The sequence below is a fragment of the Leucoraja erinacea genome, unplaced genomic scaffold (genome assembly GCF_028641065.1).
Source record: "Leucoraja erinacea ecotype New England unplaced genomic scaffold, Leri_hhj_1 Leri_232S, whole genome shotgun sequence".
Classification (NCBI taxonomy): Eukaryota; Metazoa; Chordata; class Chondrichthyes; order Rajiformes; family Rajidae; genus Leucoraja; species Leucoraja erinaceus.
Window position 1 is genome coordinate 107,733 of NW_026576133.1, and position 22,645 is coordinate 130,377.

Genomic DNA, 22,645 nt, shown 5'->3' on the forward strand with positions numbered 1-22,645 from the left:
GGTGGGAATGCACAGAGTCTTCTACCCAGAGTATTTGTTCATTCATAGGTAAACAAAAATGCTGGATAAACTCAGCAGGTGAGGCAGCATCTATGCAGTGAAGGAATAGGTGACGTTTCGGGTTGAGACCCTTCTTCAGACATTCATTCATCATCGTTGAAAACATTAACGACGCAGTGGTGCCGGTTCCCGACAGGAACGGTGACGGACGCACCACACATCTCTGTCCTCCAGTTCCTGCGGGACTTCTGCCGCTGGAAGTCTAGGATTTTGGTGGGTATGTGTTTTATCATCGTTCCTTACAATGCTGTGTACAACAGTGATCGCAACTTCTACTGAAGTGTGGATGGCCGTTGGCTCGCTAGAAGTTCATCCGCCCTTTGACAGGTCTTGTTTTTGGTCCTGCTGGGGGTCCACAGCCCCCTCCTCACCTGGCAAACCAGGTGGGGGAGACGGTTTAGTCACCGACTATCCGACCATGGAGTAGGTAACACGGGATTACATGGTACCCCCCCACCCCCGACCCGACCTGGATGAAAACCCCAGAGGAATGGCGGTGCTGGCTCGAAGGGCCAAATGGCCTCCTCCCGCACCTATTGTCGATTGACAAGGTAGGGGGGAGAGATTCAACAGGAACCTGAGGGGCAACTTTTTCCACACAGAGCGTGGTGAATGGAACAAGCTGCCAGAGGAGGTAGTTGATCAAGAAATGTAACAACATTGAAAATACCAAAGATAGACACAACATGCTGGAATAACTCAGCAGGACAGGCAGCATCTCTGGAGGGAAGGAATGGGTGACATTCCGGGTCGAGGTTTTTAAAATACATTTGGACAGGTACATGGATCCGACAGGTTGAGAGGGATATGGGCCAAACGCAGTTAGAGTAGATGAGGCGTGTTGGTCGGCATGGCCGAGTGGGGCCGAAGGGCCTGTGTCACGTGGGCAGGAGCCGCACACACGTGTTCCCCACCCGCCTCCGCAGCCATGTTTACACAGTGTCACCCACCCACTGAACAGCCGTGTTCACTCACGTGTTGCGACGAAGGTCCAGGATCAGCCGCTCCCCCGGGACCTCCACCATGATGCTGACGTGCTCTGGGTACGTGCCCTGTAACAAAGCACATGGTCAGTGGCTGCCCTCTCCCCGGTCACCCCCACTGGGCATTGGGGGGGTGAACCCTCACACAAGCCCCTCAGCTCCGCTCAGCTGAAGGACTTTTCCCCACAGGGGGGTTGGGGTAAGGACTGGATCCTGGTCTCGCTGCCTGACGGGGAGGTGGGGGTAGAGACCATCACAACATTGGTACTGATTGTGGATGATTAGCCATGATCACATTGAATAGCGGTGCTGGCTCGAAGGGCCGAATAGCCTACTCCTGCACCTATTGTCTATTGTCTATTGAGGCAGTAACTGGGGAAGGTGCGATGGAGAACATCGACAACATGGCCAGGCCAGGCCAACCCCAGCAACCCCAACCCAGTGCCGTCGCCAGGACAACGGGCCTTCAGGCTGAGATGAGACTTTAAGCAGTTTGAAACTTGAAGGATGCAAGATGGCGCCAGGAACATGGCAACTGTCTCGGTGTAATCCACCTTGTACAACATGTCCCAAACCGAAACGTCACCTATCCATGTTCTCCACAGATGCTGCCTGACCCACTGAGTTACTGCAGCACTGTGTGAAACGTCACCTATCCATGTTCTCCACAGATGCTGCCTGACCCGCTGAGTTACTCCAGCACTCTGTGAAACGTCACCTATCCATGTTCTCCACAGATGCTGCCTGACCCGCTGAGTTACTCCAGCACTCTGTGAAACGTCACCTATCCATGTTCTCCACAGATGCTGCCTGACCCGCTGAGTTACTCCAGCACTCTGTGAAACTATAATGTTTAACCATATAACCATATAACCATATAACAATTACAGCACGGAAACAGGCCATCTCGGCCCTACAAGTCCATGCCGAACAAATGTTTTTCCCCTTAGTCCCACCTGCCTGCACTCGTACCATAACCCTCCATTCCCTTCTCATCCATATGCCTATCCAATTTATTTTTAAATGATACCAATGAACCTGCCTCCACCACTTCCACTGGGAGCTCATTCCACACCGCCACCACTCTCTGCGTAAAGAAGTTCCCCCTCATATTACCCCTAAACTTCTGTCCCTTAATTCTGAAGTCATGTCCTCTTGTTTGAATCTTCCCTATTCTCAAAGGGAAAAGCTTGTCCACATCAACTCTGTCTATCCCTCTCATCATTTTAAAGACCTCTATCAGGTCCCCCCTTAACCTTCTGCGCTCCAGAGAATAAAGACCTAACTTATTCAACCTATCTCTGTAACTTAGTTGTTGAAACTCAGGCAACATTCTAGTAAATCTCCTCTGTACTCTCTCTATTTTGTTGACATCCTTCCTATAATTTGGCGACCAAAATTGTACCCCATACTCCAGATTTGGTCTCACCAATGCCTTGTACAATTTTAACATTACATCCCAGCTTCTATACTCAATGCTCTGATTTATAAAGGCTAGCATACCAAAAGCTTTCTTTACCACCCTATCTATATGAGATTCCACCTTCAAGGAACTATGCACGGTTATACCCAGATCCCTCTGTTCAACTGTATTCTTCAATTCCCTACCATTTACCATGTACGTCCTATTTTGATTTGTCCTGCCAAGGTGTAGCACCTCACATTTATCAGCATTAAACTCCATCTGCCATCTTTCAGCCCATTTTTCCAAATGGCCTAAATCACTCTGTAGACTTTGGAAATCCTCTTCATTATCCACAACACCCCCTATCTTGGTATCATCTGCATACTTACTAATCCAATTTACCACACCTTCTACAGAGAAGGAATTTCAATGTACCTTCAGAACTTCCTGTGATAGGAGCAGAATTAGGCCAATCGGCCCATCAAGTCTACTCCATCATTCAATCATGACTGATTTACCTCTCAACCCCATTCTTCTGGCTTCTCCCCATAATTCCTGACACCCATGCTGATCAAGAATCTATCTATGTCTGCAATGACAGCCTCCATAGCCTTCTGTGGCAATGAATTCCACAGATTCACCACTTTCTGGTTAGCAAAATTCCTCCTCATCTCCTTCCTAAAGGAACGTTCTTAAATTCTGCGGCTATAATCTCTAGTCCTCGACTCTCTCACTAGTGGAAACATCCTCTCCACATCCGCTCTATCCAGGCCTTTCACTATTCTGTACGTTTCAATGACGTTCCTCCCTCATTATTCTAAACTCCAGCGAGTACAGGCCCAGTGCCGACAAACACTCAGCTGTGACTCTCTGCCTAATGTCACGGTGGCACAGCGGTAGAGTTGCTGCCTTACAGCGAATGCAGCGCTGGGGACCCGTGTTCCATCCCGACTACGGGTGCTGTCTGTACGGAGTTTGTACGTCCTACCTGTGACTATATTCAAGCCTTTCACTAAACTCCAGCGAGTACAGGCTCAGTGCCGCCAAACCTCCTCTGGACCCTCTCCAGAGCCAGCACATCCTTCCTCAGATATGGTGCCCAGAATTGCTCACAATATTCCAAATGCAGCCTCCCAGTGCCTAATAGAGCCTCAACATTACATATCTGTTTTTGTATACAAGCCGTCTTGAAATAAATGCTAGCATTGAGTTTGCTTTCTTTACTACCGATTAAACTTGCAGATGAACCTTTTAGGAATCCTGCACCAGCTCCCAAGTCCCTTTGCACCTCTGATTTCTGAATTCTCTCCCCAATTAGAAAATAGTCTACACCTTTATTCCTACTACCAAAATGCATGAATCTTTGCTACACTATATTCCATCTGCCACTTCTCTGCCCACTCTCCCAACCTGTCCAAGTCCTTCTGCAGAGTCCCTGCTTTCTCTACACTACCTGCCCCTCCACCTATTTTCGTGTCATCCGCAAACGTGGCCACAAAACCTTCAATCTCCTCGTCCAAATCATTAATATACAATATGCAAGGCTGCGTACTCTCTCCTCTACTCTCTCTACATCAACAACTGCACCTCCACAGACACCTCTGTCAAGCTTCTCAAGTTTGCGGATGACACAACGCTGATTGGACTGATCCAGGATGGGGAGGAATCTGCCTACAGACAGGAAGTGTCACAGCTGGCGTCCTGGTGCTGTAGCAACAACCTAGAGCTCAATGCTCTTACGACAGTGGAATTGATTGTAGACTTTAGGAGAGCCCCCCTCCCCTCACCCCACTCACCATCAACAACACCACAGTCACATCTGTGGAGTATTTTAAGTTCCTGGGAACCATCATCTCCAAGGACCTTAAGTGGGGGGCTACCATCGACTCCACAGTCAAAAAGGCACAACAGAGGATGTACTTCCTGCGGTAGCTGAGGAAGCACAATCTGCCACAGGCAATGATGGTCCAATTCTACACGGCCTTCGTAGAGTCTGTTCTCACCTCCCCCATCATGGTCTGGTTTGGCTCAGCCACCAAGCACGACACCTGGAGGCTGCAGTGAATCGTCCAATCAGCAGAGAAGATTATTGGCTGCAACCTTCCCTCCATTGATGAACTGTACACTACAAGGGCCAGGAAGCGAGCGTCTCTGACCCCTCTCACCTCAAACGCCACAAACTCTTTGTCACTTCCCTCTGGAAGGCAACTCTGGATTGTCAAAGCTGCCACAGCCAGACATAAAAACAGTTTTTATCCACTTTTTATCTCCCTTTGATCTGGTATTTTGTTGGTTCACATGCTTGATCAATGGTGTTTTATCATGAATGTTTTATTATTATTAATGTTGTGTTTTCTGAGTCATTCGTAACTGTCATTGTATGTCATGTTGTTACTTGTGAGCGGAGCACCAAGGCAGATTCCTTGTATGTGAATACGTGACCAATAAACTTACTTACTTACTTTATATAATAAATCTCTCCTTGCAACCCTTGCCGTTAACCTTCCAGAGCAGCCTACCATGTGGCACCTTGTCGAACCCCTTACTGAAGTCCATGTACACAACATCTACAGCTCTGCCCTCATCAACCTTTTTGGTCATATCTTAAAAAACAGAATAAGATTTATGGGAAAAGACCTCCCATGTACAAAACCATGCTGGCTATCCCTAATCAGTCCTTGTCTATCTAAATGCATGTATATCCTCAACCACAGAATACCCTCCAGTAACCTGCCTACCACATAAACTCACAGGTCTGTAATTTAAGGTGAGAAGGGGCAGATTAAATAGGAACCTGAGGGTCAACGTTTTCACACAAAGAGTGGTGAATATATAGAATGACCTGCCAGGGGTGGCAGGTGAGGTGGGAATGATATCAACATTTAAGCCACTTGACAAGTACATGGATGGGACAGGTTTAGAGAGATAAGGGCCAAACACAGGCAGGCGGGACTAGTGTAGCTGGGACATGGTGGTCACCATTATTATCTGAATGGTGGCCGATTAGGAAAAGGGGAGATGCAACGAGACCTGGGTGTCATGGTACACCAGTCATTGAAAGTAGGCATGCAGGTGCAGCAGGCAGTGAAGAAAGCAAATGGTATGTTAGCTTTCATTGCAAAAGGATTTGAGTATAGGAGTAGGGAGGTTCTACTGCAGTTGTACTTGGTGAGACCACACCTGGAGTACTTAAGATAGTCCGAGGGTCTCCAATGAAGTGGATGGGAGGTCCAGACCGCTCTCTAGTTGTTGATAGGATGGTTCAGTTGCCTGATAACAGCTTTGAAGAAACTGCCCCCAAATCTGGAGGTGTGTGTTTTCACACTTCTGTACCACTTGCCTGATGGGAATGGGGAGAAGAGAGAGTGAGCAGCGGTGAGACTGGTCCTTGACTATGCTGCTGGCCTTGCTGAGGCCGTGTAGCCCAAAGGGCCTGTTACTGTGCCCCTAAGCTCATAATCTAATAACCGATTCATTCATGGCTGATCTATCTCTCCCTCCTAACCTCATTCTCCTGCCTTCTCCCCATGACATAGAAACATAGAAATTAGGTGCAGGAGTAGGCCATTCGGCCCTTCGAGCCTGCACCGCCATTCAATATGATCATGGCTGATCATCCAACTCAGTATCCCGCACCTGCCTTCTCTCCATACCCCCTGATCCCCTTAGCCACAAGGGCCACATCTAACTCCCTCTTAAATATAGCCAATGAACTGGCCTCAACTACCCTCTGTGGCAGAGAGTTCCAGAGATTCTCCACTCTCTGTGTGAAAAAAGTTCTTCTCATCTCGGTTTTAAAGGATTTCCCCCTTATCCTTAAGCTGTGACCCCTTGTCCTGGACTTCCCTAACATCGGGAACAATCTTCCTGCATCTAGCCTGTCCAACCCCTTAAGAATTTTGTAAGTTTCTATAAGATCCCCTCTCAATCTCCTAAATTCTAGAGAGTATAAACCAAGTCTATCCAGTCTTTCTTCATAAGACAGTCCTGACATCCCAGGAATCAGTCTGGTGAACCGTCTCTGCACTCCGTCTATGGCAATAATGTCCTTCCTCAGATTTGGAGACCAAAACTGTACGCAATACTCCAGGTGTGGTCTCACCAAGACCCTGTACAACTGCAGTAGAACCTCCCTGCTCCTATACTCAAATCCTTTTGCAATGAAAGCTAACATACCATTCGCTTTCTTTTTACTGCCTGCTGCACCTGCATGCCTACCTTCAATGACTGGTGTACCATGACACCCAGGTCTCGCTGCATCTCCCCCTTTCCCAATCGGCCACCATTTAGATAATAGTCTGCTTTTCCCGTTTTTGCCACCAAAATGGATAACCTCACATTTATCCACATTATACTGCATCTGCCAAACATTTGCTCACTCACCCAGCCTATCCAAGTCACCTTGCAGTCTCCTAGCATCCTCCTCACAGCTAACACTGCCCCCCAGCTTAGTGTCATCCGCAAACTTGGAGATATTGCCTTCAATTCCCTCATCCAGATCATTAATATATATTGTAAATAGCTGGGGTCCCAGCACTGAGCCTTGGGGTACCCCACTAGTCACTGCCTGCCATTGTGAAAAGGACCCGTTTACTCCTACCCTTTGCTTCCTGTTTGCCAGCCAGTTCTCTATCCACATCAATACTGAACCCCCAATGCCTTGTGCTTTAAGTTTGTACACTAATCTCTTATGTGGGACCTTGTCGAAAGCCTTCTGGAAGTCCAGATACACCGCATCCACTGGTTCTCCCCTATCCACGCTACTAGTTACATCCTCGAAAAATTCTATAAGATTCGTCAGACATGATTTACCTTTCATAAATCCATGACACCTGTACTAATTAACAATCTATCTATCTCTGCCTTAAAAATATCCACTGCCTTGGCCTCCACAGCCTTCTGTGGCAAGTAATTCCACAGATTCACCACCCTCTGATTGAAGAAATTCCCCCTCATCTCTTTCCTAAAAGACGTCCTTTAATTCTGTGACTATGATCTCTAGTCCTCGACTCTCCCACTAGTGGAAACATCCTCTCCACATCTACTCTATCCAGGCCTTTCACTATTCTGTATGTTTCAATGAGGTCCTCCCTCATTATTCTAAACTCCAGCGAGTACAGGCCCAGTGCCGACAAACACTCAGCTGTGTGACTCTCTGCCTAATGTCACTGTGGCACAGCGGTAGAGTTGCTGCCTTACAGCGAATGCAGCGCTGGAGACCCGTGTTCCATCCCGTCTACGGGTGCAGTCTGTATGGAGTTTGTACGTTCTCCCCGTGACCTGCGTGGGTTTTCTCCAGGTGCTCCGGTTTCCTCCAATACTCCAAAGACGTGCGGGTTTGTGGGTTAATTGGCTTAATGAGTGTAAACATTGTCGCTGGTGTAATGGGCATGTCCCACTTACGCGACTTTTGTCAGCATCCGTCATAGGTCTTTGCAGGTCGCCGAAAATGTTCAACATGTTGAAAATCCAGCGGTGACCAGAACGACGCTACGACTCTTTGGGCGACTTAGGAGACGACTCACGACCATACAGGCGACACCCTGTCGACATATCGCGGGGTGAAGCCTGTACGGTCGTGAGTAGTCGCCCAAAGAGTCGTACCTTGTTCTGGTCGCTGCTGGATTTTCAACATGGTGAAATGTTTTGGCGACCTACAACAACCTATGACGGGTGCCGGCAGTCGCGTAAGTGGGACACGCCCATTAGCGTGCGGGGATCGCTGGTCGATGCGGACTTGGTGGGTCCAAGGGCCTGTTTCCGTGCTGGACCTCTAAACTGAACTTTGTGCCAGGGGGCTTCCCGAGGCAGGTGGGTCGAAGCCCGTTCCTCCGACTGTGGAAACTGACGGAGGAATTACCTGGGGAACAGTCGCTAGACTCCGCTTCCTCTTCCCAGAGACCACGTACGGGAACACAAATGTGTAATCCGTCAGCTCGTCCAGAAGGCTCTTCCTGTGGAGTCCGTCTGCAGCTTGGGATACAAAGAGAAACAGAGGACACGTCACTGGATATACGTCTCTGGTGGGTGGTCTCTACAGTCCCCGGGCTGGGATGTGAATGGACCACGGCTGATAGCACGCAGAGAAAATGTCAAACACAGAGACACAAACACTGAGCAGTCCAGTGCACAAACAGGCCCTTCGGCCCACAATGTCCGTGCTAAACCTGACGTCATGTAAAACTGATCTCCTCTGCCTGCACATGATCCATATCCCTCCAGTCCCTGCATATCCATGCGCCTGTCTAAAAGCCACTTTAACACCACTATCATATCTGCCTTCACCACCACTCCAGGCCCCACCATCCTCTGTGTAAAAACCTGCCCCCCCCACCCCCCACATTCCCCTCTCACTTTAAAGTTATGCTCTCTAGTGTTGGACATTTCAATAAATAGACAATAGACAATAGGTGCAGGAGTAGGCCATTTGGCCCTTCGAGCCAGCACCGCCATTCAACGTGATCATGGCTGATCATCCCCAATCAGTACCCCGTTCCTGCCTTCTCCTCATATCCCCTGACTCCGCTATTTTTAAGAGCCCTATCTAGCTGTCTCTTGAAAGTATCCAGAGAACCGGCCTCCACCGCCCTCTGAGGCAGAGAATTCCACAGACTCACCACTCTCTGTGAGAAAAAGTGTTTCCTCTCACCACTCTCTGTGAGAAAAAGTGTTTCCTCGTCTACGTTCTAAATGGCTTACTCCTTATTCTTAAACTGCGGCCCCTGGTTCTGGACTCCCCCAACATCGGGAACATGTTTCCTGCCTCTAGCGTGTCCAAACCCTTAACAATCATATGTTTCAATAAGATACCCTCTCATCCTTCTAAACTCCAGAGTATACAAGCCCAGCTGCTCCATTCTCTCAGCATATGACAGTCCCGCCATCCCGGGAATTCACCTTGTAAACCTACGCTGCACTTCCTCAATAGCAAAAATGTCCTTCCTCAAATTAGGGGACCAAAACTGCACACAATACTCTAGGTGTGGTCTCACTAGGGCTCTGTACAACTGCAGAAGGACCTCTTTGCTCTGTCCACCCTATCCATATATCAACATATTACATATTTATATCAAATCTTCCCTCAATTTCTGTCGTAATGAGAAAACAATCCAAGTGCTTGTAGCTGAAACTCTCTAATCCAGGCATCATTCTGGTAAACCTCCTCTGCACCCTCTCCAAAGCCACCACATCCTTCCTGTAATGGGAGCGACCAGAACTGCACACACTACTCCATATGCAGCCTGACCAAAGTCCCATAAAGCTGCATTGTGACTTCCTTCCAGCAAGTTCCAGCAAAGGGTCCCAGCACTTCCACCAGACCCAACCCTGGTCCCAGCACCTCCAGCAGACCCAACCCTGGTCCCAGCACCTCCAGCAGACCCAACCCTGGTCCCAGCACCTCCAGCAGACCCACTGCTGGTCCCAGCACCTCCACCAGACCCAACCCTGGTCCCAGCACCTCCAGCAGACCCAACCCTGGTCCCAGCACCTCCAGCAGACCCACTGCTGGTCCCAGCACCTCCACCAGACCCAACCCTGGTCCCAGCACCTCCAGCAGACCCAACCCTGGTCCCAGCACCTCCCAGACCCACTCCTAGTCCCAGCACCTCCACCAGACCCAACCCTGGTCCCAGCACCTCCAGCAGACCCAACCCTGGTCCCAGCACCTCCAGCAGACCCACTGCTGGTCCCAGCACCTCCACCAGACCCAACCCTGGTCCCAGCACCTCCAGCAGACCCACCCCTGGTCCCAGCACCTCCAGCAGACCCACTGCTGGTCCCAGCACCTCCACCAGACCCAACCCTGGTCCCAGCACCTCCAGCAGACCCAACCCTGGTCCCAGCACCTCCAGCAGACCCACTGCTGGTCCCAGCACCTCCACCAGACCCAACCCTGGTCCCAGCACCTCCAGCAGACCCAACCCTGGTCCCAGCACCTCCAGCAGACCCACTGCTGGTCCCAGCACCTCCACCAGACCCAACCCTGGTCCCAGCACCTCCAGCAGACCCAACCCTGGTCCCAGCACCTCCAGCAGACCCACTCCTGGTCCCAGCACCTCCACCAGACCCAACCCTGGTCCCAGCACCTCCAGCAGACCCAACCCTGGTCCCAGCACCTCCAGCAGACCCACTGCTGGTCCCAGTACCTCCACCAGACCCACCGCTGGTCCCAGCACCTCCAGCAGACCCACTGCTGGTCCCAGCACCTCCACCAGACCCACTGCTGGTCCCAGCACCTCCACCAGACCCAACCCTGGTCCCAGCAGACCCAACCATGGTCCCAGCACCTCCAGCAGACCCAACCCTGGTCCCCAGCACCTCCAGCAGACCCACTGCTGGTCCCAGCACCTCCAGCAGACCCACCGCTGGCCCCAGCAACTCCAGCAGACCCACTGCTGGTCCCAGCACCTCCAGCAGACCCACCGCTGGTCCCAGCAGACCCACCGCTAGTCCCATCAGACACAACCCTGGTCCCATCAGACACAACCCTAGTCCCAGTTGACCCACTGCTGGTCCCAGCAGACCCAACCCTGGTCCCAGCACCTCCAGCAGACCCACTGCTGGTCCCAGCACCTCCAGCAGACCCAACCCTGGCCCCAGCAACTCCAGCAGACCCACTGCTGGTCCCAGCACCTCCACCAGACCCACCGCTGGTCCCAGCAGACCCAACCCTGGTCCCATCAGACACAACCCTGGTCCCAGCAGACCCACCGCTGGTCCCATCAGACACGACCCTGGTCCCAGCAGACACAACCCTGGTCCCAGCAGACACAACCCTGGTCCCAGCAGACCCACCACTGGTTCCAGTGACAATAGCAGACCCAACCCTGGTCCCAGCAGACCCAACCCTGGTCCCAGCAGACCCACCGCTGGTCCCATCAGACACGACCCTGGTCCCAGCAGACACAACCCTGGTCCCAGCAGCAGTCCCAGCAGACACGACCCTGGTCCCAGCAGACCCACCACTGGTTCCAGTGACAATAGCAGACCCAACCCTGGTCCCAGCAGACCCAACCCTGGTCCCAGCAGACCCACCGCTGGTCCCATCAGACACGACCCTGGTCCCAGCAGACACAACCCTGGTCCCATCAGACCCACCGCTGGTCCCATCAGACACGACCCTGGTCCCAGCAGACACAACCCTGGTCCCATCAGACCCACCGCTGGTCCCATCAGACACGACCCTGGTCCCAGCAGACACAACCCTGGTCCCATCAGACCCACCGCTGGTCCCATCAGACACGACCCTGGTCCCAGCAGACACAACCCTGGTCCCATCAGACCCACCGCTGGTCCCATCAGACACAACCCTGGTCCCAGCAGACCCACCGCTGGTCCCAGCAGACACAACCCTGGTCCCAGCAGACCCAGCAGAATCGGCGACAGTCGCTAAAAAACACTCTTGATTTTTGACTTAATAATGGGCCTGTCCCACTTAGGCTATTTTTAGGCGACTGTCTTGGTCATAGCAGGTCACCGAACAACCGGCGACTAGTCTCCCCCTTTGACATAAAATTTGAAATAGAATCATTTCTTTAACAACAAAAAAAATGGAAGTCAGCGCCAGCGACAACGTACGTCACTTGGCGACAACCCACACTAGTTAACCTGGCGACAACCTACACTAGTTAACCTGGCAACAGCCTACACTAGTTAACCTGGCAACAGCCTACACTAGTTAACCTGGCAACAACCTACACTAGTTAACCTGGCGACAACCTACACTAGTTAACCTGGCAACAACCTACACTAGTTAACCTGGCGACAACCTACACTAGTTAACCTGGCGACAACCTACACTAGTTAACCTGGCGACAACCTACACTAGTTAACCTGGTGACAACCTACACTAGTTAACCTGGCGACAACCTACACTAGTTAACCTGGCGACAACCTACACTAGTTAACCTGGCGACAACCTACACTAGTTAACCTGGTGACAACCTACGCTAGTTAACCTGGCGACAGCCTACGCTAGTTAAGGAGTGGTAGAGAGAGTGCTACAGGAGTATGCACATTTGCCTGAAGCAAAGCCTGGTTCAGGGTTGCCATTCCTCCCACTCGGTTGAGCGCAGTGATGGAGATGGTGCTAAAATACATGCACACATGCCTGAGGCAGCTCCTGGTTCAGGTTGCATAAGTCCTCCCATTCGGATCTATAAAGGATGACGATGGAGCCATCTATATTATAAGACCATGGGAGATGGAGTCGCAAAACATGCTTGGTACACAGGCATGCACAGACAAATTGAGGAGACGCATGGTGACACCTGGTTCAGGTGCAATTACTCCCATTCTAAACGAGTGTCTATGTGACTATGTGCCGGGGTCCCATGCTTAATGCATAATGCACAATCACATGAGGGAGAGTGGTGCTTTGCCTGTAAAATTGCTGCTCCGTCAGAGACGGACTAGCCACTACAAGAGAAGTTGGTCAGCAGCATCAGCGATCTAATGGACATTACAACATGGACAGAGTCTGCGAATGAAATTTCGCTGGAACTCCAGCAAAGGTAAGGGACCTGGAGTTAGAGATGCTGGTAAGTAGCTCTCGTTATTTACCTCCATGAAAGTCACTATGGTGGACGATCAGTATTTAGCATTGCTCCACTAGCCTTCGTCAGAAAATCTACAGTTATATTACAAACTGAAGATGATCTGAATGCTGGCCGATTAGGGGAGATGCAACGAGACCTGGGTGTCATGGTACACCAGTCATTGAAATAGGCATGCAGGTGCAGCAGGCAGTGAAGAAAGCGAATGGTATGTTAGCATTCATAGCAAAAGGATTTGAGTATAGGAGCAGGGAGGTTCTACTGCAGTTGTACAGGGTCTTGGTGAGACCACACCTGGAGTATTGCGTAGAGTTTTGGTCTCCTAATCTGAGGAAAGGCATTCTTGCCATAGAGGGAGTACAGAGAAGGTTCACCAGACTGATTCCTGGGATGTCAGGACTTTCATATGAAGAAAGACTGGATAGACTCGGCTTGTACTTGCCAGAATTTAGAAGACTGATGAGGGATCTTATAGAAACTTACAAAATTCTTAAGGGGTTGGACAGGCTAGATGCAGTAAGATTGTTCCCGATGTTGGGGAAGTCCAGAACAAGGGGTCACAGTTTAAGGATAAGAGGGAAATCTTTTAGGACCGAGATGAGAAAAACATTTTTCTGTGGAGTTCTCTGCTTCAGAGCGTAGTTGAGGCCAGTTCGTTGGCTATATTTAAGAGGGAGTTAGATGTGGCCCTTGTGGTTAAAGGGATCAGGGGGTATGGAGAGAAGGCAGGTACAGGATACTGAGTTGGATGATCAGCCATGATCATATTGAATGGTTGTGCAGGCTCGAAGGGCCGAATGGCCTCTACTCCTGCACCTATGTTCTATGTTTCTATGTTTCTAGAGCTCAAGATGGGAATTTACTAATACCATCTATAGTTACGGAGGTGATGGGATTTGCATGAGTAACCAATTCTCCAGTTATATGGTATCAACTACCTATAGACACGAGGTGCATTCTAATGGTTAACGGTTTTTGTGCGAATATGCATAAGCTGCATGCGCAAATCCAAGTTGATACACTTTAGTGGTGTCATATGTTAATCACATGGGTGCAATCAAGTCAAAGTATCCGGTGATAGTTTACCTAACCTCATTTGGCACTGGTGTATCATCACGTAAAATCAATGTCAAAGCAGAATGTATGATGGATCACAAAGTATCAATTACTTGGTGGCTCATGGAACACTAAAGATCGAGATGTTTGCATCCAGGCTCAATCAACAGTTGCAAAAAGAGAAGGAAAAAAATATATATATATATATATATGTGTGTGTGTGTGGCATGGCAGAAGCGATAGATGCATTCTCGCTGCACTGGGGAGGAATGTCTTCCTCCATTTTGCCTCATCCGTCGGGTTGCAAAATGTTCAGCAAAATCCCGCATCATTCATTTTTTGTAGTGACTGGCCTATGCAGCCATGGTTCCCGCTGATGTTGGGATTGAGAATAGAACCTTATATGGTTATTTCTAACATAGAATTGCTTTTTCAGCCCATGACTCGGGCAACCATCTATGCATGATAAAATCAATTCATTGACTTGCAGACTCTGAAAAGACTGTTCCTGCAGGCTCGGGTTGTTAGGCCGAACCATGGACGTGCTCACTGCAGATTGCAGAGATAACACCAGATAAGCAGTACTTTTCGTCATCAGGAGATGGGAAGTATTTTGCTTAAATACTAATTTACATATATACGGCACGAATAACTGATGTCTGGGAGTTCATTTTCGAATGGGTCTTTGACAAAAATTAAGTTATAGTACCATTAACTGTGCCAAACGTACCTTCTCATCATATTTTCTGCAGGGAGCGGGACCCACTCTGTTGGGTCTCACCCTCTGATATCTAGATTCATGAAGGGTATCTTGAACTCAAACCTCCCAGGCCCAGGTACACAGAGATATGGGATGTTAACGTTGTGCTGACACTGCTTCGCCGGTGGGCTCCAGCTACATCCCTGTCCTTTAGTCAAACTCAATTACAAAGTGGTTATGCTCATGGTGCTGGTTCAGCGCAACGGGTCCAGCCATTGCATAAGCTGCGACTAGACAGAATGGTTACATCTGCAGGCAAAATAACAATTTATGTTCATGGCTTAGTCAAACGGAGCAGACCAGGGGCATCAGGTCTTAAACTAGATTTTGGGCATACCCCATGGACCTTTGGTTGTGTGTGGTCATATCTACTACAATACGAAGTGAAGGTCACTTAGAGCCTTAGGGGCACTGATCTAGCAATGTTTGTTAGTTACATAAAACCTCATAAGAAGGTATCAGTATAGACCATCTCCAGGTGGTTAAACAGGTTTGGGCTTGTGCAGGTCTGAACACTGACATTTTTAAATCTCACTCCACCAGGGCTGCAACAAGTTCAGCAGCAGGGTTATGGACGTTCCGCTGTACCACATCCTAGCGACTGCAGGATGGTCAAACGAACGATCTTTCCAAACATTTTATAACAAACCCATTGCCAGTCCGGGGGTATTTGCCAACTCTATTTTTAGTTCTGTTTATAGTTTCCTCCCAGATGAGAGGGGTACTATAGTCATTTTTGTTCATTAAAAAGCATCAGCATGTCTAAATCTATGTCATGTCTGAATGAATTATTAACGTTCACTCATCCTTGGTCAATTGATGCAGTGAGTGATGCATGGACTCGTTTCCACGGCATGAAATCACAAAGCTTTGAAATCTTCATGTAGTCACTCACGTGACTCCGAAGTAAAATAGTAAGATTAAATGAGAACTTAGTAGTTTGAAGTTTGATCTGTATTTTATGAGGAGTTATGTTGAGGGATTACGTGCCCTCCGCTCCCAACCCTCTCTCATAAAGGTCAGCTGGTAGTTCTAGTTTCTCGAATCTTACTATACTCAGTTCATCAACTGTTATCTGTGATTCCACACCGCTGCTTTGAAGATTGACGCGCATGCGGGCTGGCGGGTTCTTCACGTAATCCCTCAACGTAACTCCTCATAAATAAAGATCAAACTTCAAACTGGTAAGTTCTCGTTTAATCTTACTAGTGTCTGGCGCTGTGAGGCAGCAACTCTACTGCTGCCCCACCATAATGCCCTTGTGTGAAACATACAAATGGTGTCAAAAGATAGGAAGTGGTGTGAAAAGAGGAAGAATTATGCCCACACAAACAGCTGGGAATTCACAAGAAATAACGTCTAGCAAGAATGAGGAATTAAATGAAATTAATTGAAGAAAAATGTACTAAAGATGTTGGTGAGACCGTGCCAATAAGTCCAATGGGAGACAAAAATGCTGTAGGAACTCAGCGGGTGAGGCAGCATCTATGGAGCGAAGGGTCTCGACCCAAAACGTTACCTATTCCTTCGCTCCATAGATGCTGCCTCACCCGCTGAGTTTCTCCAGCATTTTTGTCTACCTTCGATTTTTCCAGCATCTGCAGTTCTTTCGTAGATAAATCCCAAGATCCTTTCCCAAAGTCACCCTGGAGAAGAACATCATTAATTTAATAACGAGAGGCATTTGTAGAGGCCACTTTATTCATAGGGTGGAAATGTTAAAATATTTTTAAACATTACCCCCCAGAAGATCAGAGGTCCCTTTAAGGGACTTGACAGTGTATACAACTGTGAGAGACACAGATAGAAACATAGAAACATAGACAATAGGTGCAGGAGGCCATTTGGCCCTTTGAGCCAGCACCACCATTCATTGTGATCATGGCTGATCATCCCCTATCAATAACCCGTTTTCCCAACTTAACACCATTTAGATAATAATCTAATTGGCCTTCTCTGCACACGGGTTATGATTGGTGAGGATGTAGGTAAAAGGGGCTTCCAGAATAAACACCTGATGTCTGTCCCAGCTATGTGTCGTTTGTTCTTTGCTGTCTGTCGTGGGATTGAGTAGATCCTACACTATTATAACATTGTGTACCAACACTATGTCTCACTGTGATGTTTGTCTCTTTGCACAACCTGTTGGACGTGTGTGTGGCGTGACTGTACTTGTTTCCTCCACAATTAGCCTCCCAACTCTCCCTGTGATTAATGAGCATCTCAAACACCTCTCCTGTCACCGTGATTGGCAGCGATCCCGTCCCCGACAATTCTCTGCATGAAAATAAACTCCCAGAGCTGACATCGTAACTTTACCAATAAATTAACTCCTTCAAACACGAGCGATTCCCTGCAGGCATCCATTCAGCTCGGTGTTTATTTTGCCCATGTTCAGTGAAAAGCTTTTGTTGCGTGCTAACCTGTCAGCAGAAAGACAATCATAGAAACAGAAAATAGGTGCAGGAGGAGGCCATTCGGCCCTTCGAGCCAGCACCGCAATTCAATGTGAACATGGCTGATCATCCCCAATCAATAACCCGTGCCTGCCTTCTCCCCATATCCCTTGACTCCACTAACCCCTAGAGCTCTATCTAACTCTCTCTTAAATCCATCCATTGAATTGGCCTCCACTGCCCTCTGTGGAAGGGAATTCCATAAATTCACAACTCTCTGGGTGAAAAAGTTTTTTCTCACCTCAGTCTTAAATGACCTCCCCTTTATTCTAAGACTGTGGCCCCTGGTTCTGGACTTGCCCAACATTGGGAACATTTTTCCTGCATCTAGCTTGTCCAGTCCTTTTATAATTTTATATGTTTCTATAAGATTCTCCCCTCGTCCTTCTAAACTCCAGTGAATACAAGCCTAGTTTTTTCAATCTTTCCACATATATACAGTCCTGCCGTCCCAGGGATCAATCTCGTGAACCTACGCTGCACTGCCCCAATCACAAGGATGTTGTTCCTCAAATTAGGAGACCAAATGACCAATTTGATAAGGGATCAAATACTAGAGGGCACAGCTTCTTTGGTGAGAGGGGGGAAGTTTAATGGAGATGTGCGGGGCAAGTTATTTTTACACAGAGGGTGGTGTGTGCCTGGAACGTGCTGCAGCTACGTGGTGGAGGCAGCCACGATAGCGGCGTTTAAGAGACGTTTAGATCAGCCCAAGTCTCTTGGATCTACAACATCATGGCTGATCCAACATTTGCCTTAACCGCGCTCCTATTTGCCTCTCCCAACAGCTGAGGGACATCATTCAATGGAGACACAAGGAACGACAGATGCTGGCAAGACGAGATACAAGAGAATGACAGACACACTTCAGGTGACTCAGACCGAGGGTTGCCAACATTCTCACTGCCAAATAAGGGAGAAAAGGTCAAAAACGAGGGACAAATTCCCGACGGCATAAAGTACAGAAGGCCTTAGCCCACGTCTTTTTTGCTTCCCATTGCTTGTTACAGCTGTGCAGTCTTTTCTATTTTGCAGATTTATCCATATTTGCGCAAACCGACCGAACACCAGACATCACTGAAACTTTCTGTTTTGGCAGGAATTGGCAAAATATAGCATACAACTGATGCGCATAAGGTGGGGCTGTGATTAGATGGCAGGTGAATCACTCATGCTTGGCGCCAACAGCACACGCGAAACAAACCCGGAGAATGAAAACCCACAAGCGCCTGGCGTTCCAACCCTGAACACTCTGGCAATAGGAGGTTACGTGTATTAAATACATTTTTGAACACGAAGTTGAGGAGAACCTGGTAAAAGCAGTTGAGGCAGGGCCACTCCCTCTTCTTCCCTCTCCCATCAGGCAAGAGGTACAGAAGTGTGAAAACAAACGCACACCTGCAGATTCAGGGACAGTTTCTTCCCAGCTGTTATCAGGCAACTGAACCGTCCAACCACAACCAGATATCAGTGCTGGACTACTATCTACCTCTTTGATGACCCACGGACTATCCTTGATCGGACTTTGCTGGCTTTACCTTGCACTAAACATTATTCCCTTATTATGTATCCATACACTGTAAATGGATCGATTGTAATCCAGTATTGTCTTTCTGCTGACTGGATAGCACACAACAAAAAGCTTTTCACTGCACCTCGGTACACGTGACAATAAACTCAACTGAATAGTAAGATTAAACGAGAACTTACCAGTTTGAAGTTTGATCTTTATTTTATGAGGAGTTACGATGAGCGATTACGTGAAGGCCGTCAGCCCGCATGCGCGTCAACCTTCAAAGCAGCGGTGTGAAATCACAGAATAACAGTTGTTGAACTGAACATAGTAAGATTCGAGAGACTAGAACTACCAGATGACCTTTAAGATGGTTGGGAGCGGAGGGCACGTAATCGCTCATCGTAACTCAAACTTCAAACTGGTAAGGTCTCATTTAATCTTACTATTTTACTTCGGAGTCACGTGAGTGACTACGTGAAGATTTTAAAGCTCTGTGATTTCATGCCGTGGACGCAAGTCCATGCCATACACTGTATTGGTTGACCAATGGATAAGAGAATAATGCATTCAGACATGACAAATTTTAAAAACATGCTGATGCTTTAATGGAGAAATCTTAATAATAGTAGAACCTCTCATCCAAGGAAAACTATGGAACAGAACTTAAAATGGTGTCGGAAAAACTCCCCGGTCTGGCGATAGTTTTGTTATAGAACGACTGAAATGTGTGTTCTCTTGACCATCCTGTAGTCGCTAGGATATGGTCTAGCGGGACGTCCATTGTCCTCGCTGCTGACGTAGATGCAGCCCTGGTGGAGTGAGATTTAAAAATGTCAGTATCTACTCCTGCATTTTCCAGAACCTGTTTCAACCACCTGGAAATGGTCTGAACTGAAACATTTTTATGAGGTTTTTGAAACTAACAAGTACTGCTAGTTCCAAGCCTCTGAGGCTCTTAGTGACCTTTATATATTGTTGGAGGTGTGTAACCACACATAACCGTAGGTCCAAGGGGTATGCCGCAAAATGTGGCTTGAGGCCGGTAGTGCCTGGTCTGCTCTGCTTTACTAGGTCATACACGTAAAACGTGATACTGGTGGCAGACATAATCATTCTATCCAGCCAAAGCTTGTGCAACGACTTGACCCGTTGCGCTGACACCAGCACCATGAGCATCACTACTTTGTACGTGAGCTGGACCAGGGGCAGGGATGTTGCCGGCACCCACCGGTGGAACAGTGTTAGTACTGTGCCAACATCCCATATTTCCGTGTATCTGTGCCTGGGAGGATTTGTGTTGACGATGCCCTTCATGAACCTGGACATCAGAGGGTGAGACCCAACAGAGTGGTGTTCCTATCCCGGCTACAAATATGTCGATAGTGTACTTCTGGCACAATTTATAGCACTATAACTCAACCTGATCAAAAAACAATTTTGAGAGAAACTCTAATACATTGGTTATATGTGCTGAGTCATATGAAATATTAGATTGTGAACAGTACACTCCCCACTTCCTGATATAGGAAATATACTGTCTCTCCAGGCCGCAGCGAGTATATCCACTGTGCGATCAGACAGTCCGAGCCCCAGGAACGGTCTTCTCAAACTCTGTAAACCAATAAATTAATTTGGTCATGGAGAGGATGTTTCCCCCCCCCCGTACAGGGTGGACTAGCAGATTACTGCCTTGGGAATGGCCATAAAAGGCTGATCATTCCCAGTATGATTGGGAACCATGGCTGTGTAGGCCAGTCAGGCACTACCAGGAAGCCTGAGGCAGAGTATTGCTTGATCTTCAGCAAGCCTCGACTGACAAGGCAGTATGGGGGAAATGCATAAAAGAACATTCTTCCCCAATGTAGCGGGAATGCATCCATCGCCACTGCCCTTGGGTCTGGTTCCCATGCAACATACTTTGGTGACTGGTGATTTTGTCTGGATGCAAACAAATCGTTATCCGGTGTTCCATACCGGTCGATAATGTCATAAAATACATTATGATTCAACATCAATTCTGTGTCGTTATTGAATTTCCATGTCCTGATGATCCGCCACCATATTGAGCCTACCTGGCAGGTAGGTAGCTGAAATTTAAATATTTCTTACAATGCACCAGTGCGAAATGAGGTTAGCCAACAAGATACAGACTTGAATCCACCCATGTGATTAACGTATGCCACCGCTGTGTTGTAATCAATAAAACTTGATGATGCAAAGTCCCGCAATAAGCCTTTAATCCATAGAGTGCTCCCATCAACTCTAAGCAGTTAGTGCCATACCATAGAAGAAACTGATGACTCATGCATATTCCATCTGCCAGCACAACAGTTGTAATACTCCTGAAGGAGTGTAATGCCAAATATTGGACGTCCACCATTGTAACTCAGAAATGGCTTCAGCTGGTAAATGCATAGGTCTATTGAAGGACCTGCATGGGTTTAGGGTGTCTGCTCCTTTGCACGTAGTAAATAATGCCAAGGTCCAAACTTTGCAGCTGGAAAGCAGCCTCTAATTTGCCAATTATACGTGCTACTTGTTGAATAGAAGGTTGCTGTTTTACAATGAGATAATTACAAGCTTCTATTAATTCCAATCTCTTGCCTGAGGGCAGAGTCACCGACATGTGAATAAATTGATGGTAAATCCCAACTCACCATTAACTCTAGATGGTGTCAATTTACATTTAATTTGATGGATAAGAAACCCCAATCTCTCAACAAGAGTCTGGTGGCTGAAATAGCTAATTTAGCTATTATTCAGAGTTTTACCTTTTTTGAAAGTCTATAACTGCACAAAGGAGTTAAGTTGAGTTAAGTCAAGGATGATTCAATTACCCCTTACTGAACTTTAGCTTGTATATCCAAACCCTCTTAATGCATAAAGGACCGGTTTGCTGTATGCTGGGAGGGTGGAATTGAGACAGAAAATAATTCAATTTGTAATCATTGTATATTGTGCAGTGTATACTAATCTGATGTGTATTCACAAACCAGCGTTATCTTTCCCCAACTTATGAGTGGTGCACACCCTCATGTTCCAAAAAGAACCAGACCCACCTACCTCCATGGTTATTGGTGGCTTTGTGGTGTGTATTTCCGCCCCCGAGGTTTGTGGGGTAGAGCTGCTGGAGTGTGCGAAGGAGGGCTGGCCTTGGCCATGCCCTAAAAAAGACTTGTGTCCATAATGTTCGGCCTTCATGCTGCTACCAGCTTCACGGAATCGAATGCTGCTGGTAGAGGCGTAGGGGTGTTGCTGCCGGAAAGACGAAGCTCTGCTCGTTGATGGAGCTTGGATTAGTTCCACGTCTTTTGCCTCGTCACCTAGGTCTTTGACCAGCTTGGGTGGATCTTCCCCAAACAGGTAATTTGGCAGCTGCACATTGCTGGCTTTGCATAATCCTGCTAATTTAGGATTCAGGGTAGGGCGGATGGCATTCTTGCGGTAGCAATTTATTTCAAAGTGCACAGTGCATAGTAACGCCAGTGCATCTAGTTGTCCATTCGACAGAGGGCCTCCATCCACCGTCCTGGCAGAGGCCGTGATGCCTGAAGCCAGCAGGCTCGGAATTTTCTGCAGTTTCACCTCCTGGTTCCTGTTGCCTCCCCCGATGATTCCAAATCGAGCAATTTACAGCCGGCACGCTTAATGACGCACAGTTGATAGGCGTGTGGTGCGTCATGGCCGTATCAACCATCACTTGCTATTGTCTATGTTACTATGTTTCTAAACCAACGTGTGCTCTGGCCAGTTCTGAATGAAGGTCACACACACCTCCAGTTGAGGGAGCTTTTCTTTCTCCCCAGTTGCTGACGACCTAACCTGCTAATGACCTTGACATCCTGTGGGTGAG

The 22,645-nt window shown here is 48.2% G+C and overlaps 1 protein-coding gene across 5 annotated transcripts in view; it reads right to left on the reverse strand.

Moving 5' to 3' along the window:
• LOC129716426 (disintegrin and metalloproteinase domain-containing protein 12-like) overlaps positions 1 to 22,645 on the reverse strand; it is a 111,890-nt gene that overhangs the window by 74,815 nt on the left and 14,430 nt on the right. For all 5 annotated transcript variants that reach the window (XM_055666299.1, XM_055666301.1, XM_055666298.1 and 2 more), the window contains exons 2-3: positions 8,309 to 8,421; positions 1,036 to 1,112 (exon numbers count right to left, since the gene is read on the reverse strand). In XM_055666299.1, coding sequence (XP_055522274.1) covers positions 1,036 to 1,112; positions 8,309 to 8,421 — 190 coding nt within the window. The remainder of the gene's footprint in view (positions 1 to 1,035; positions 1,113 to 8,308; positions 8,422 to 22,645) is intronic.